The 18772-nt window shown below is 35.4% G+C and overlaps 1 protein-coding gene across 4 annotated transcripts in view; it reads left to right on the top strand.

Annotated features, from left to right (window-relative positions):
- ERC1 (ELKS/RAB6-interacting/CAST family member 1) overlaps positions 1-18772 on the top strand; it is a 319812-nt gene that overhangs the window by 79571 nt on the left and 221469 nt on the right. For 3 of the 4 annotated variants that reach the window (XM_072873069.1, XM_072873087.1, XM_072873078.1), the window contains exons 4-7: positions 8080-8154; positions 10253-10408; positions 12311-12394; positions 14986-15153. In XM_072873069.1, the coding sequence (XP_072729170.1) occupies positions 8080-8154; positions 10253-10408; positions 12311-12394; positions 14986-15153 (483 nt within the window). The remainder of the gene's footprint in view (positions 1-8079; positions 8155-10252; positions 10409-12310; positions 12395-14985; positions 15154-18772) is intronic. The other variant, XM_072873097.1, reaches the window with a different exon arrangement.

Raw genomic sequence — 18772 nt, forward strand, 5'->3', positions numbered from 1 at the left:
TTCTTAGAAAGTTGAAAAATTAGAGTAAAAAATAACATACTTGTTTCATGTCTTTCCAGACTACAAAGAAATCATAAACACTTTTTGATTCTTGTATAGCAAATTTCTTAATTTTATATAATAATTTAATAATGTGTAGGAATTAAGTTAATGGAAAAAAGCAGAACTGCACTCATCTGTCAGGGTGTTTTCTCTGTATTATAGTTATGATCTCATCAAAGTGGATAATCCATAAAATTTCAATGGGTTTATTCATATGCTTTTTCTAGCATAGGGGGCTAAAATTACAGAGATATAATTTTTTAAACTTATTTCAAACAATTTTTTTCTATGTGAATAAGCTACTTAGTCTTCAAAGAGATTTTTTTTTCTTTTTATTCACACAAGGCAAAATTCCTAACTATTTCATTTTAGCACCTCCATCCCCTTTAGATGGGATTTTTAAAAGTATGTGAAACAATTTAGAAATGCATATATCTGGCTGGGGATTAGAGGTTTAAAGCACGTAAACTTTAATGTCTTTTGATGTTTTGTTGTATTAGAAGATTTTCTTTGTCAATATATATTATGTGATTTTCTTTGTTTACAAATTACAGCTTAGGTATACTTTCCTTGCTGAAGTGAATATCATCCTGCACTTTTCTTCAGTAGAGATGAAATTTGTGGAATTTTGTTTCCACAAGTGTGAAACTTTGCAGTAGAAGAAAAAAAAATTGAAAATACCATTAACAAGTTGGAAGCTAATTTAAGTAGAAAATATATGCGTTTGCACCTTAAATAAGAGGGAAGAAAGGAAAAATGAAGAACTAATAGCACATATGTAAACTTCTAAATGACTAAGATTTTAATTTTTAATTGACTTTTCTTTAGCTTTTGAATTCACGCTTCTGTAGTCAGCTTTCAACACAGTGACTTGCTACTTAAAAGTAATAGGACTGTTTGAATTGGTCTCTCTCATCTTTATCTTGCTTTTACTCTAATGCTGAAGTTTTGAGGGATTTTGCTTTTGTTTCTTGCTGATTGGAATACTGAGATGAACTGGAAGCTGTGTTTTAATTTTCACTTTAGATGATGCCTTTGTTAACAAACTTAAGTGTCCTAATATCTGAGGTTTTGTTTGGATTTAGAAATCACCGTCTGAATGTATTCATAAAATTTCAAAACACAGAGAAAGGGTTTCTTTAGCCAGGGTTAACTGAGCTTGAAAGCACCTGGCACCCTCCATCACTGATGTGTGTGCAATTTTCAGCATATCTTTCAAAGTTATACTCTTTATTAATACAATCAGTTTATTTTTCAGGGAGTTATGTTGATTGTGTTTGCAAATGTAGGAAATGACAAGTGGAAAAATACAGAAATAATTTCTGAAGAAACGACCATGATTATTGGTTCCGAACTTGTATAACTATACCTTTTTAGAAGCAAAACTCTAATAGTAATGAGATAAATTATACAGGACTCTTATTATACATTCTTGTTTCAGTTCAGTTTTACGTGTTGCTGAAATAGAAGTTAAAATTACTGGTATCGAGTACTTTCTGAAAAATACTCATAAAAATCCTGAAACTAAACAATTGTAATACTATCCAGTCACCTTTTGGTCCCAGTTAGTAAAGATATTTATGTAAATGAGTCATGCAGGTTGAAGGGCTCTGCCAGAGGTCATTTCATGCAACCTCCTGCTCAAATCGGCAATTTCAAGCGATGGGGATTCCACAACCTCTCTGGGCACCTGGTCTAGCGTTTGGTTGCTCTTCTGGTAAAATCTTTTCCATATTACCAAGTCAGAATTTTCTGTGCTGCAACTTTTGCCTATTGCCTGTCATCCTTCTACTGTGCAATTCTGAAAAGACTTTTGTCTCTGTCATCTCTACAGCTTCCAGTTAGATAGCTCTAGAGAGCATCAAGGTTTCCCCCAAGCCTTCTTTTCAGCTGAACAAACCCAGTTCTTGCATCTTCTCCTCTTACATCATATGTTCCAGCCCCAACCATCTTGGTGGCTGTCTGTTGGACTCTCTTCATCTTTACAATGTCTTCCTTGTACTGGGGAGCCCAAAATTGGGCACAGTACTCCAGCAGTGGTCTCGCAAGAGCTGCATAGAGCAGCTTCTTCTTAACTGCTTCCGTTCTGGTTGTATACTCTTGCTAATACAGCCCAGGATGCAGTTGGGTTTTTTTGTTTGTTTGTTTTGTTTTTTAAACAGCAAGGGTACACTGCTTACTCCCAAGTAATGTCTTCCCAAATCCTGTCTTTCCCAAATTTCATATAATTGCAAACTTGCTGAAAGTGCTGTCTATCCCATCGTTCAGGTCATTAATAAAAGCACTGAACAGTATCGCTCACAGTATCGGCCTCTGAGGATTGTCAGTAGTAAGCAGCTACCCATTGGACTTCATACTGCTGATCACCAGGCTTTGAGCCTGACAGTCCAGCTAATTTTCCACCCACCTTGTTAACCACTTATCCAGTCTGTATCTCACCAATTTGGCTGCAAGGATGTTTGGAGGCCATGTCGAAGGCCTTAAGTCAAGACATGCAACACCCATGGCTCACCACTTACCCATACCGCCAGTTACTTCACTGTAGAAGAAAATCAGGTTAGTCAGGTACAATTTGTCCTTCTACACAATTATAGATCTATGTGATCTTATAGCTCTATTAAATAACTTCTAAAATTAACAATTATAGTTAATACTGAACTGATGGATGCTCGTGAAATTTTCCTTTGGTTGTAACATTTGCATTTCATTGTAATTAATTGGAACTAGGTTGCTAAAATCTTTTAAAGGTTTAGACATGAAAGATTGACGGAAAAGTCATCTGGGAAACTAAACGTTAAGTACAAAAGGTATAACATTCACTTAGTAAGGCCTGGACTACATGTTGGAGAATAAAAACAAATATTTTTTAGTTAACTAAAATTATCCAATCCACTGAATGATGCAAAGATCCTGCACAGAACATCATATTTGATCATACAAAGACATGGGTAGGCCAGTTAAGATAAAATAAGTCAGAATTACAGCTGTGTTTTTAATTGCATATCATATTTTTTGTCAATTTTTTAAAAAATAAATTAATGTATGAAAGAGCATATTTTTCTTATTCCCTGTGTGATACGTGCTGCCTGATTATGTAGGTTCTGCAGGAAATGGAAGGCATGTCCTTTTTTGCTTTGGAAAGTGCTTATCTTGTGGTGCTACTGAGAGATAAGTTACTGTATTTTTAAGCATACAGCCTACTCCACTATAAAAACATCATTGCTTAAAAGCACACCTTCACATTTCTTCCAAATCCCATGCAAAATCAGAGGCAGGAGTAACTGAGGGGATAACAATGAAAGATATAGCCAGGTTATGAAGGAAGAAAAGGTTCTGGTTAAATTCCTCCCTTCATTATTATGCACATGTGTATAATTTGTTAATATTTTTAAGAAATAGTGCTGATACTGCTCAGTATTGAGGACTCCTTCAATTCTAAGCTATATTCTCTAATTTTCAATTCTTTTTACATTTCTTGGTCAAGAAAAAAACCTACAGAATTTGTCATTCTTTATGGTGCATTAAAATCACTTTATCACAGCTATTCTTTACATATTCAGTGTTCTCAGTACATTTGATCAGCTGTTCTATGTAATTATGCTGACCAGAAAATTACAGTATTGTTTCTCATAGGCGTACTGTGCTACCTTGCAGACCTACTTGGCAGATGTAATATGATGCACACCTTTAGTTTATATCTTTTTTTGAAGTAGATTTTTTTTAAAGAAAGATAGCTATTCTTAATTAAAAATTAGTAGCGATGAAGTACCAACTCCAGCTCTGGTTAAGGTGGCCACAGGGTTTACAACTTCTGACTATTTCTAGCCTTCAGTTTCTAGTTACTGAATCTTAATGTTTTTTGGACAGAACAACCCATTTTGAATTTTTGCTGCCCGTCAAGGTACTTTAAAGTTGTGATCAATTTGTACCATAATTTTTGTTTTGATTTTTTTTCTAAAGACAGATTGTGCTCCTGCAGTCATTCTTTGAACTCTCTTCAATGTATCAATATTGTTTTTAAATTGTAGACCCACAAAGTGGACATGGCATACCTGTAGTGGTAGCACTAGTGCCAAACAGGTAATAAGGTGCCCCTCCACCTAAAGCTTTTCTTGTTCATGTCAGAGAATTGTAGAAGCTCTAGTAGCTTGTAATAATGGGGTATTAAACATAAAACTTGGAACAGAAATTGGATAATAGAGCATTCTTTGATATTCTTGGCAATGTTGTGATGATATCTGGTGGCTAGAAGTTCCCACTGGCTAAACTGAAAAAGAAATACGGTGCATATTTCTAATAGTAATAATAATTAACAGATAAAAGCATGCATGTTGCACATAACTTGGGAACAGGTAGCTTTTTTCCTTTTTGTTATCTTTTAGAGTAAAGGAATCATTGAATGTATAAAAACATTAAAAACATAAAACATATATATAAGAGCCACCCGTTGTTATAATAATTTCAGTTGCATTTAAAGGTAAGAAGACGCTGGAGTTTACTAATCTTTTATGGAACAATATCGGTTATATGCAAAAGTTCTTTATGTATGAAAGTAGAACAAAGGAATAATGCTTTATCAGAATGGGTAACTTGCAAGGAATGAAGGATTAGTTTTGTATTTTTCTGATCCTGATATCTGTGTGTGGCCCTATGCTTTCAATTACTGTGCAAAGTCCTGTTTTGAAGATGAAAATACTAATTTTCATTCATCTATGTGTTGTGTGTCCACAATAGAATCTGAATACATCAGAGATATGATATATTAGTATTTCTCCATTCTGCGACTGAAAGATAAGTACATAACCTATATTTCACAATTAAGAAGGATGTCTATGCACCACCTTCCTTCAGCAGCCACACTTAAATCTGTGTTCTAGGGAGCCTCACTCTGCCTGTAGCCCTGTTTTCAGGCTCTTCAGAATCGTGGGCATGTTGCCAAATTAAGTCCTTACTATGCAGTCAAGAGGTGGGAGGTGTTTTTCAGCAGGTTATGTCATCCAAATCACAGTGGAATTACTTAAGATGATAGAAGTAGGACATTTCCTTTGCCGAAGTGCAAAGCATCACTTCAGACAGTGGAGATAAAGGCATTTCTAAAGAAAAAGCTTAGAATTTCTAATTTTCTATTTGGGAAAATGCTGTGCAATGTAAAAAGCAGACGGTGTTGTGTCAGCATCCCTTTAGTGACATGCTGTTCTCCTACTGTGTAGTCCGTCTATTCCATTTCCATAGGAGTAGTTGCTTTTATGTTCTCACGTCAGAGACCATGTCTCTGCACAAGTGGAAATTATCTAGTAAGTAATTGCACTACTAAAATAAAAATAATACGTTGTTCAAAATAGACTTTTGGCATATTATTTTTTGACCTTCTTATCTTTTGTTTTCTCAGTTTCTAAAAGTGTCCTTTGCAAGGACACTGAAGAAGAGTCATGTTTTTCATGACAGGTACTGGTAAGAGCACTGGGAAACAGGTGGAGGGTGTGTTGGATCTGCTCCCCGTCATATTTCTAAATGCTCAGGCCGGTCTTTAGTGTTAGAAGCTCATCATAGCTTATTCTTATTAAGGCAATATGTAGCACTATGATTTTTGTCTCTGATCCTTGGTTGAGGGTAGTAAGATAAGCTCTGAGTTTCTTATGGGCAGAGTATGTGGCAGACTGTGCTACGCTTAGCCGAAATGACATTTTTAAAGCAAATTCAACCTCATGATGAGCTTCTTTGCTAACAGTATGTATAGCAGCATAACCAAATGAATCTTTAAAATATTACCTCTGAAGAGGTGGCAACTGGGATAGTAAGTAGTGGAGACAGACTGGAAAAGTAGTTTCATAGATGTGTCTCAAGAAAAATGCTGAAGATGGAGTAGGTAATAAAAGTGACATGAGGATGTTGGTCCAGCTTGTACTGATGATATCCTGTGTGCTGACAGCTTCTTTTTTCTTCTTCTGAGGGTGGGTACAGGTGACGGTAGAAAAAGGTTCAGTTGGTTGGGCTGACTGCTGTCTGCTTCAAAAAAGCTTACAGCTCTGCTAAGGAGATGATCCCAGAGATAATGCCTGCAGTCTTTAGATGGCCCTATGATCAACCCCCTGGAAAGAGCATCATGGTGTAGTATGTTCCCCCTCCTTTGATTTAACATCACCATATTCAAGATAAAGTGGCTGCCTCATTGATTTAAAACCTGTTGAATAGGTAGAAGCCGTATCTGTTTGACTGTAGACAAAAGGAAGCATGCCCCTAACCCTGTAGGCAGATGGAAAAGTGGAAGAGCTCTAGAGATGAACAGTGTGGAAGGCTGCTGATGAGAAATTACTGATTATGCTGTGCTTTGGCCATCAGTTGAGAAGAAGAGCAGAGAGGAATGCACACTGCCCTTTCTTTGGATGTGTACATTACAGGCAGATACAGGAGATCTTGGGCCAAAAGAAAAGTCTGGCTAGGCTGTTTAGATTTGAGTAAATCCATTATGTGAATGCAGGTACAGGTAAGTACAAGAATAATAGTGGTATTGGTCCACTCTGGTCTATATGGTGTCAGTGATACATGACTAGAGGCTCTCAACTCTTCTGTTGACTATGGGAGAAACAAATATATTTAGAAGGGTTTTCTGGTTTATTTTTTCAGGAGGTATTTTTTTCAGAAAATACCACCCTACACTGCGAACATACTTGTAAAAATAGCTTCTCAGGAAATACACAAGTATAGTATTTAAAGACAGACAAACCTTCTTCTGGATTTTCTTGTTACTACCATTCACAGGCATCAACTTATGCAAATGTCCTTGTGCCAAATTTATGCAAAATTCTTCTTGTGGCCCATTTCATATCACTAACCATTTCTATCTTGCTCACTTCACAGCTATGTAAGAGCACTTAACAATCTTACAAGACAAGTAGTGTTTTCAGTATTTTGTAAAGCACTATACAACTCCGCCTTTCTCATTCAAATAATTAATCATATGGAGCAAGTTGTATGTATGACTACCATAGAAAATGTTATCTCTTCACCATGTCTATTGAAAATATAAGTTTGTGGATGGCTTTTTGGATTTGTCTTTTAGGTGTTTGAAGGGAGTGGGTGGCTAAACTGTGTGTGTGAGCACATACACAATTTGTTGTTAGGTTAACTGATACCACAGTTCATATTCTGTGGGCACCAAAGTATTTTTATGTCATATAATATTAACATTCTAACAGTATTCACATTCCTACATTTAACATTAGTGTGTGGTGCAAGGACAATATGATTTTAAGACAAATAATTAAAAAGTGGAATAGATACTATATTGTTTCTCCTGTATTCCCACTTGTTGGTTTGAAACCCCTAACTACTTTATATGGTAGAACAAGTTGTTTCAGCTTTCTATCATTTTATTCCTTAGCAAGCAGTCCAAAGTATGCTAGTTCTGTGAATTGACATCAATAGAAATATCACATGGACTTTGGTGTCCTCCTGTCTGCGTACTCTGAGCTTCTAGAGCAATGTGCTATCCAGTCATGTACTTTCAGCTACCTTCGAGGCCCAGTGGAGAAAGATTTTCATCATGCATAATTAAACGTTGCTACTCTGGGGTAAAAAAGTTGGAAAAAGAGAATTATCACCACAGCTGTACCCTATAGCTTGTTGAAACAGAAACCATAGCATTATTGTTTTCAGTAAGCATCTAGTCAAATAAATTATGTGTATGTCTTCCATGAGAAACTAGTAATAGTTTAGATTAGTTTAGCAGGCAGATAATAGGGGGTTTTATTAGACACAGCTGTCATTTCAGTGTTTATTTTGAGTAAGTAGGTGGTCAAAGATGCCATTTCTGTTGTGGCTTTTTAACTGAGGCTGTGATTCTGTTGAATGAACTTTCACCTATCCTTTCTTTGATATGAGAAATGATAAAACAAAATGTATGAACTCGTAACATCAGAAAGCAGCATAGAATTATGCTATGTATTAGAAAGAGAAGCTTCTAGTAATTTTGTTGTATTTGGTAAGTGGGACAAAATGCTGTTAGACTAACTCTTCCTTTCTTTTCTGCTGGTACAGGAGATCCATCGTCGATTTGAAAATGCTCCTGACACAGCCAAGACAAAGGCTCTGCAAACTGTTATTGAGATGAAGGTAAATGATTGTGTATAGGCACCAGTAGAGTTTGTTCTCTGGAAAATGGGTTTTCATATGACAGGTGACTCTACCAAATACCATATACTTCTGTCAGTCTTCTAATGTAAAATAAATATATTTATTTTATACTATTTTATTATTTATTATTGTTTTATTTTTTATTATTGATCAGTGAAGAGACGGAGCTGCTTCATGACACAGTAGAAACCTGCTTTTTGTCTGCCTGCAGCAGCATACACAGATTTCTTTCAGTTAACCAAGAGTCCATTGTATTACAAGGATGGGAATGATGGATTAGTAGGTTTTTATGATGATGTGGGTTATTTTCTTTTTATAGTATCAACATACATCAACATATATCAACATTTGAAATACTGCTTTGCGTTCTGTGTGTCAACAAAGTTAGCAATTTGCAAACTCAGAACCCACTTAAAGAATGGGTCATATAGCTAGAAAGATGTGTGTCATTGTAAACCTAGCTTTTTGAGATGAATTTGTGATTGAATTCTTAAACCATTAACTCAAGTATCTAATGGAACAATGGCAATTTGCCAAGAGGTCAGGAGCCACAAGTGGAGTGTGTGGTTTACACAGCTTTATGCAATCATATTTCATATTGTATGGTCCATAAAGTACATCAGACAGGGTTTGGACAAATACAGTTAAAAAATTGGAAACTGTCTTTGCAAACTATTCTCTTCCATTTCTGTATCCTCCCTTTCTCCCTCCATCTTTTATTGGTCCCTTTTTCTTTTATTTTCCTTCTTTTTTTCCCTTCCAATTCTTTCCATTTATTTCTTTCCATTTATTACTGGAAATTACTTTCCAGTAATTTCCCATCTTTCTACTCTGGAGCCTTTCATTTACCGTGTTTCTTTTATTAGTCATCTTTGTGGTCCATAGTAATGAAAACTAATTGACCATCTGGTAACAATAAGCCAACTTTACTATCAAAAGAGAAACACCAGTATTTCTGGGAAATGATGTGAGCACTGAAACTAAATACTGTTGTAAATTACAACAGATCACTTCACCTTACTACCTCTCTAATTTTTTGTTGCAAAAGTCTGCTTTACTGATTTTAACTTAAGTACCAAAAATTAAGCAGGAGATCCGACTAGATCTTCATAATGGTCCTTTAGAAAAATCTTATCTCATGAATGAAAACCTATATGTGAAAATCCTTCATGCTTTTTTTCAGCTGTGCTTTGATTATCAGACAAAAAAAAAATTACAAAGGATTGGTCTATGAAAGAGTGGAGGACAATTTAAAATCTTACCTGTATTTCAGGAAAGATGAAATATTTTGGAGAAATGAAATAGAAAAATAGACTGCTTTAAGAGATTACAATTCATAAACACATATCCATGTTCATGAGTATGCATGAAGCTGTGTGTGCTGTATGAGTCTGTTCTTGCTGTTCCTAACACATAAGACTTCTAAAGAAGCAGTAAACCAAGTAGATTGAAAACCTCTGATTGTCCTGTAAAACTATGAGCATAATGGTAGATTGACTTTTTAATTTTTCCAGATGTATATTTTTTAACCATTGAAATGTTTTATGTGTTGTATATACGAGCCAAAATACTTGAAGGATCCTCTACTGCTTTATCCACTCAAAACTAGATTGTTGCATCTTTTGCTGGCGTATGGTGCTTTTTATGTTCTGCATTTGTGACCCCACTTAAATTAGTAGTAGCACAAACCCATTTTTTTGCCATTCTTGCAGTCACATTTTGCTGTTCATTCAATTAGAATTAAATTTGTCTGTTTTATGCTGGCTTTGCATTACAAGGCAACCTTTTTTCATGTTCCTGTATTTATTCATCGTATACTGTGTCCCTGCCCCTAGCCATGTTTTCTTTCAGTACTAAACTCTTGCTTTCCTTGAAAGGTATAAAAAATTGAAAAATGAGTACTTGAGCACTCAGCCAGGTGCTATGTAAAGAGGTGTAGACTGATTTCTGTAGGAACTTCAGGAGCAAATTTCAGGGGCAGGTACATGTCCAACAAATTTCCTTTTTTTTACTCCACTGGTATGTTAACAAATCATCTAACTGTGTATCTTTATCTGTCTCTTCTAATCGTTTTCAGGATTCAAAAATTTCTTCCATGGAGCGTGGCCTCCGGGATTTGGAAGAGGAGATTCAGATGTTGAAGTCAAATGGAGCTCTGAGCACAGAGGAACGTGAAGAGGAAATGAAGCAAATGGAGGTGTACCGTAGTCATTCCAAATTCATGAAAAATAAGGTACTGAGAAAACCAATGACAGTAGTAAGATAAACTGAGCTTAGCGAACAGATGAGAGAAATTTTCATACTTCAGTAAGGAGTTACGGTCTGGGTTCCCCTTTGAGTGCTGGGAAACAGAATTTATTTGTATTCTGCCATGAAGCCACTAAAATAACTTAAAAATATTTAAGAGAATTTTAGGTTCAAATTTGAAAATATTATAATGGTGGTTCAGTAAGGTCAGTGGTCCAAATTCTGCTTTTACTGTCACACTTAAGTTTCTTTTATTTCAGAAGGATTTTGTGTTTATCTTTAGACCATTGCTAATCCATTATAGTTTTAGGTTTTATTTGGTCTAGAGTCTTTTCAAATGTAGTCTATTGAAAAAAGAGTGTTTCTTTTTGCAACTGTTGCACTATAACTAGTAGTTCTTTCTAATATGTAAAGGCTGAAAAGAGCAGGAACTGTCACTATAGTGGCTTTCCATTACACTGTCCTTCCAGTAGTGGAGTCAGAATGAGGGTAGATTCTAGAACAGTGGTGGTGCCAACATTAATTTATGCCATTGGGAATACAGGACAAATACAGCAGTGAGACATGTTGATCCTCAGGTATAAAGATGGGCACTGACTACTGAATTGCCTGTAGTCAAAACTCAATTCATTCTTCGTTTCTCCCAAAGAAACAAAGTGTTTCACAGTCTTTTAGTGGGCCCTAACATTTTCTAATGAAGATTCAGGCCACCTTGTACAGTAAATTTAAGTATACTATGAGCAGTCCTGCTTTTCTTAGTTAGCTTTTGCATACTCCCTGCAAGCAGTGTACAAATCCCAGGAACAGAGGTTGAAAATTACTCTACTAGGTCCTGAAGAATTGTAACCTACTGCATTTGTCCTGCTTGAAATTATCTGTTGAAAAAAGAATGCTGGAGAAAGTTTCTTGGAGAAGTGTTACATGCCCTAAACTAGAAACATGTAATAAGTATGTGTTTCTTCCACTTCCCTCACACCAGCTCACTGATTTACCTCAAAATAACCACATCTGTTCTTTTATACTTTTGCCCTTTATCCCACTGAGTTGCTTCTAGGAATTGAATGATACCTTTCAATTCCTAGAAGAAATTAGGAATGGAGAGATGATTTTAGCACCTCTTCCTTCCATCCTCCTTCTTTCTTTCCTCCTTCTTTCTTTCCTCCTTCTTTCTTTCCTCCTTCTTTCTTTCCTCCTTCTTTCTTTCCTCCTTCTTTCTTTCCTCCTTCTTTCTTTCCTCCTTCTTTCTTTCCTCCTTCTTTCTTTCCTCCTTCTTTCTTTCCTCCTTCTTTCCTTCTTCCCTTGTTAGCAACTCTTCAATTTCCCCTTCTCCTCTTCCTCTGTGGGCCTATAGATCTGTTCAGCTACTCAGTTTCTGGATGTCTTCCATCTGCTGTGTCTGCTCCTTTATTTTCCCGCAGAAAATTTGCTCCTTTTTGATAACTATTCACTCATGACTCATAGCCAGCTCCAATCTTGAGATCTTGCTGTCCTACCTGTTTTGTAATTACATATTTATTTTTTCAGTATTGTATTGTATAGTCATCTGTGGCTGTAACTTGACAATTAACTTTATTTCTCTTAAACTTAAAAATGTCCCTTTTCCTGTCCTAATTTCCTCATGAATTCCAGTTTCAAAACCTTGACATATATAAACATAACCATAACTATACATCTTTATTTCATAATCAAATTCTTATCTGGCAGCCTATATGAAATTACAGAGACATAAAAGTTTTGAGAAGACTTAATGAAGAATGGAAGAGAAAATGAGTGACCAGTGTTGATCCTTCTGTTCAGTTCTTTGTCACTTTTAGTTACTTGGCTTAAAACAGGCTAACTAGAAGCTGACAAATTATAAATATTTAAAAGCATAACAATGTCGTGACAGGTAGAGCAACTGAAGGAAGAGCTAAGTGCCAAAGAGGCTCAAGGGGAGGACCTGAAAAAAAGAGTGGCTGGTCTCCAGGCCGAGGTCTCTGCAGTAAGATTTATCTTTTGTGTGCAGTGGCCATTCACTGAGGCTTGCTAGCTCTCTGGCTTTTGGGGTAGCTTTTCTTCTCTTACCTTCTATATGACTTGATATAACAATAGAACTAACAGCCTGCTCAGCCTTGTAGCTGCCTCTTTGTTCACATGGTTTTGGTGTCCATAACGTCACTCTTCAACTGAACATCTGTATTTGTTTTTTTAATGGTATGAGCTGTTTTAGCAGTAACTTATTCTTCTCTGTTGAAGCAGATTTTCAAAAGTATTCAGCACCCATTTTGGGGCCAGACTTCCAAAGAGATTTGTTTTCCCTAGTAGAACAAAAATAATTTGAAAACATGTGCTCAACCCTCTTAACATTGTTTCACAAAAAGTAACAAAAATTGGATGCTGAACGCTTTTTAAAACTGCTTGTTTAATTTTAGCAGCTTGAATTTAGGTTATTCCTTTGCTGTGAAATTAGTGCATTAGTGAGCACTTAATGCTGCCTTAACTTCCCTTGCAACTTGGAATGGTATGCACTGCATTCTTCCTAAAGAGCTTTAGCACATCGGCAGTGTGGGCTTACAGCTCTGAAATGGGTATTTCCAGAGAGAATGATCTTAGGGTGCTACATGGGAATGTTAATGTAATGAAATGTGGTCGTGTTTAGATGAGAGCATTTCACCAAAACACAAGTATTTAGGGTACACATCTCTTCAGAGATGACTCCAAAAAGAATGTTATCTTTTCAAAGAAATACAAAACTGGTTTGAGAAAGCTTTACTATAATTCAGGCTACCAACTAGTTTAAAAAGTTTGTGTCATCTTAAATTTTTAAGGAGGCTTTTTTTTTTAGATACTCCAGAAAACATAACTAGCAGTAAATAGTTCATATCTTCCCAGCTATTCTGCTGTGCCTAGTGGTATTGCGCAACTGGTTGTATTGGCCAGTAGCTGACAGCAGAAATAGTGCTGCTAACATCAATACTTTTGTATCTACTTTAGATAGGTGGTGAAATCATTCTGTGGACATACTTGCTTCTAGTAAAAATATGAAAAAAACAACCTAGTATGTTTGAATTAAGTGAACAATAAACTATTGAATAGTTCTATAAATTAAATCCTTCTTATACTCCTTCCCATTATTCCATTTTAAAAAATCAGTTTTTGTGAGGTTTTTTGAGATAAATGTCCTCCTTCTTCCGCTCCCCTTCTTCCTTATCTCCTCATGTACGCTGTTTCACATTGGAACACAGGAGTCCTTGATGACATCTTTTGATGCTATTTTAATACTCTTCGGTAAAGAGTTTTCTTTCCTTAATTGCCCATTATGGAAACAGTGTTGTCAAGATAAAACCACATCTACCCAAGCTTTTCCTCTCAGTTATTTCTACTAGTATGTGCATTTATTCTAATTAAAAAATAATAATTATAGCTTATATCAATTTAATTTTGTTCTTGACACATTCCCAAAAATGGAGGATGACCTGGACAATTTTTCTCAGTCTGTGATGTCCTTTAATTTCTGTTTTGAAGCATTGAACAACATACTTTAGAGATTCAAGGATTTTTTTTTAATGTCACAAACAAAATTGTTCAAGTTAAAAAAGAGAAAACTGTTTAGTTTTTAGAGATATGTCCACCTCTGCTATATAATATGTAAAAGTAAAACATTGCTATTTTATTCTGTGAGATGTATCGGAGGCAAACCAGAAAGTTGGTTATAAACTTGGACATAAGTCTACCTTTAGACTTCCCTGTCCTCTTTAGTTAATTTTTTTTTTCCTCCAGATTTACATCAAATTGTCCTGGGTGATGATTGCACTTAGAATGAGATTTCGTCTCATTTCAATGCTTTACTTTTTAAATTTCTTACTGTATGTCTCCAACCTAAATTTGTTAAAATAAATTGGTATTTCCATGCTGATTTAATTCACTAAATTAAATCTAGGAAATTGCTGTCAACAAAGTGCAATTCCAGAAACAGTTTTCATGTTGTTTTGATGTATATTTGTATCTGCTTTAAGAAGCTTCCATAAATTAAAAAGGTATTTCTTAGAAGATTGAAATGCTCATTTCGTAAATAGTGGGAAAAGTAAAGGTGTCTTTACATACTCTGTAAGCATGAGGCTGGATTGATGGATGGAGAGATGGACGGAAACCTGCTTGTTTGACATTTCAAAGCAAACATCATGCTTCTGTGAGAGACCTGTAGGTATCTCATCTTTTATGATACTACAGGGTAAGGGTACATTCTCATTACAGTTCTGCTTCATCTTCATTAAAAACTTATCCCTGCTAAGTAAATGGTTTTGGTCAGTCCTTTGAAAGATGACTAACAATAGACTGACTCTGTTAAAAAGGACCTCTCTTGAAAAATTGATGCTATTGCTTCCCCCTCTTTTTCCTTGTATCTTTTGCTTGTGACACAAATTTTTGCTGGCCTTCCATTCAACATAACTGAAGGCTTCACAATTCCGTGGCATAAGTTTAGAGTATCATACTGTTTGTTGGTAGTTATGTGAATTTATAGTTGTTTTTATAAGGACAGTGTAAATTATTTTTTCCTTTGCCCATATTTTCTTTCTTTTTCAGATTGGTCAGGTGAAACAGGAGCTATCACGCAAAGACACCGAGTTGCTGGCCTTGCAGACAAAGCTGGAGACCCTCACAAATCAGTTCTCTGACAGCAAGCAACATATTGAAGTTCTGAAAGAGTCTCTTACAGCTAAGGAGCAAAGAGCTGCTATCCTGCAGACAGAGGTGAAATGGAAAATTCTGTACTTACTGACTTTTCATAGAGAAAGAAATAAAAAGCATTATTTCTTTTCTTCTTGCTTAGGTTATATCCCATAGTCATTCAGTACTCCTTGTTCTGAGCATGTTGTATCTTTGATTATATGTTTGATTCTCTAGACTGGAGGATTGATCGTAAAGACACATATGTGTGTATAAGCACATGCATATTCCTGTGAATGGATACACACTTGTACTACATGCTCCACTAACGTGCAGTCACTAAAATTATTTTTCCTAGGCACAGCTAAATTGGAAGTTGCAATGCCTGAGCTGGGGGATTTATTTTCAATGACCTTGTAGCTAAAAGAGAGCAGAGAAAGAAAGAGTATTCCAGTAGCACACAACTTGCTGAGGCTTCACTGCTACTGTCAGCATGTATGGGAACTCTTGCATGTAAGCCTGTGCTTACACCTGAAATATGGGCTTTCATGTTTTTTGATGCATATTCCAAGATAAAGGAAAAATATTTTCAAAACTGTGTTTCGATAAGAAATGCTTAATCAATGCAATCAATGCATAATCATATTATATAAGACACAAGTGTGTATCTGAACATCAAATGGATAATAAATATAGTGTAAATTTATTGCTTCTGGACATTCTTGAAGAACAAGCATGAAATGTTGCGTGAAGAGAGCATTTCAATCGCAGCTTGGAAAATTGTAGTGTTAGTAGAAGTCCAAAAGATGGCGGTCATGCATCAAAAAATATTTGTGTTGTTACAGCTAAAACAGTAAAAAGCCAAAGGAGCTATGAAAATAGGCATGCAGAAAACTTGAGGGTAACACTGGTAGAAAGATTCCACGTTACAAGAGTGTAAGAAAATTTATTTGAACTTTTTACCCTCATGTAGCTTTCCTTTAGCCATATTCGGTGAATCTATGGGTGCACATGACCTTGTCCACATGCAGAAGTTACATAGTAAATATCTTTTGATGTTCTAAGATGGCTTTTCTGATTATTCTCAGATTTATTTGGAAGTTGAAATCGCAGAATCGGTTTCCTTTAAAGCAGTACTGTTGTAGACATGACAGTGAAAGACTGTGAGTGACAGAAGTCTTGCAGGGAGAGATAATATCTTTAGTTATTAGATTTAACTGACACAGATATGGAAGGAAATTCAGACAGGGCCCACAAGTTTATCCAGATCTGAAATAAGGGCAGCAATTTTAAAGTTTAAGTACAAACTGAGAATAATAGCTCTGTGTTAAACTTGATTGAATTAACAGATAATTTCAGATGGGTAAATAATTTGAGGTGACTGAACAGGGAGGAGATAGCAGATGGAGAGGTGTTAAGCTTCTCTGGAACAAAAAGAGATAGGTATGCACTCAAAATCTTATCTTTTTTTAAAAAAAATGCCGTTAAAAACTTGCCTTCCTAGTTTCCTATTGGACAGAAGGAAAATGGGTTAAGTGACCAATTTTAGTTGTGACTTAATTCTACAAGCTAGAAAACTTAATTTTGAATTTCTACTTTTATTTTATATTGATACTTCTGGATTATTCACTTGAAACAAGGTTCATTTGCATTAGTTGGTATAACTGTGAAAGTGTGCTAGTTTACAGTCATAAACTTCTTGTAAAATTTGTTCATTCTTTTTTGCTAGTCAGGAATGTACCCTAGATTCGTATGTGTTTATTTTAAAAAATATTTACATTTCAGAATATCATTGGAAGTAGGTATTAGGTAAATAAACGTTTTAAAATGTGAATTGCAGATTTTGATCCATTACAGTGATTGAAAATAATATAGATATATTAAATCACTGTGCAGTTTTGTGACAAACCTACAAAGCTAGAAACACATTTCTCTTCATACTTTTAAATAATAAAAAGCAGTACTTTTCTGCCCATGAGAGATGAAGTTCTTGAAAGAATGTACTTTATTAACAAGTTAAAAGACTTCAGTAGATGGTCATAATTTCAGCTGTTGTGGTGGGTAAACATACTTATTCAAATAAAATGTAATTTAAACAAAATATTTAAAAACAAAAAGACTTGGTTATATATGATTGATAGATACTCTTGATAGTTATTCAGAACATTTTGATTTTATTCTAGCTGAAGGCCAAAGGAGTTTTTTTAATATAGAAAATTATTCTACTCTCTAACTTGTAATATTACTAAATAACCATTGTGAATATTTGTTCTTCACTGGGTTCTTCCAAATGAGATTCTCATATAGCACCACAATACAAAACCAAATCTGGTTCTTCCTCTGAAACGTGCAAACTCTTTTTTACTAATAAAACGTGGCTGAAAGGCGGGAGGTGGGAGGGAAGGGTGAGAGAGATTTTCTACTTACTGCTTTTAGTTTATTCACATAGTTTGCTTCCACATATTGTAAGTGAAACATAGCAACTGCAGTAACAGTGAAAGATTATTTTCTGTCTGTCTTTCAGTAAGGAGTTGCTAAAACATTAACAATACTGTTTTAGAATGTTTTTATGATAGATTTAATGGATTCAATACAGTCTAGCATGTTCTCCACAGTAAGATGTAGCAATCTGGTACGGATTTAACACATACGAGCTGTTGTTGATTATCAGGCTATTGCACGGTGTCAGAGTAGATATTTCGAATGATCCATTTATGTTCCTGAGAATTTTTATGTAATTCCAAGAAGATATTTATACTTTTTGAAAGATAATCACATCTTTTTCATCCTTGCTGATGTTCTTGACAGAAAGCTCAACAATTAAATCATCATACACAGTTACTTTTTTTCTGTCTTCACGACTGATCCTCTCAAGTGTAAGACTGAAACATGTTGATAAAATACAGTGGTGAGATGTTTGTCGTTGCATCCTGTGATGTATTTGGGGTTTTTTTAAGGAAAAAGTATTTTTCTATACGAGAGTTTTCACTGGGAATAGGGTAGGAATGTGAGATCCTGCCTGGCCTCACTTGTTGACAGCACTGGTCAATGTTATAACATAACTAGCTTCTCTCTATACACCTCGAGAGAGTTATGAGGAGGGAGAGAGGTGCATTTTCTGTCATATATTGACAGACATCTTCATAGGGGATTGGTATTTTAAAGTCATATTTAAATAAACATTTTGAGAGAAGAGAGCATACCTTCATAAGCCTCTGCCTTTTAGTCTTCTGTTAAAGAAAACTACAGGTAGGTGGGGAAAAGATGTTGGTATAATATCTCAAAAATGGATTTGCCACCTGCCACACTAGACTACAAAGAACAGTGAGCTGTTTGTGGGGTGTTTATCTTGAGGGCTATTGGGTGGAGAGGATATTGTGGTTAACTTTTCAATTTGTGAAGGAACCTTTAAAAATAGCTCTAAAAATGTGCAATCTCTTTGTAAACAAAACAAAAAATAAATCAATATTTATTTTGGAATTAAGACTTCAACTATATAAAGTTTGTGTTTTGCCCAATGAGCCTTTTAGCTTAGGTCAGTGCCAGAAGGTATGTGGCTTCAATGGGAGGTCAAATTAATCAGTGAAAACATTGCCCTTTATTTTTGTATACTGCCCAAGCTGGCATGGTTCTGCAATTGGTCTGTTCCATGTGGTAAATTCAAATTAATATTCAGTAAAAAAATTAATCCAGTCTTCTGGAA

Source organism: Ciconia boyciana, chromosome 1, assembly GCF_034638445.1.
Source record: "Ciconia boyciana chromosome 1, ASM3463844v1, whole genome shotgun sequence".
NCBI lineage: Eukaryota > Metazoa > Chordata > Aves > Ciconiiformes > Ciconiidae > Ciconia > Ciconia boyciana.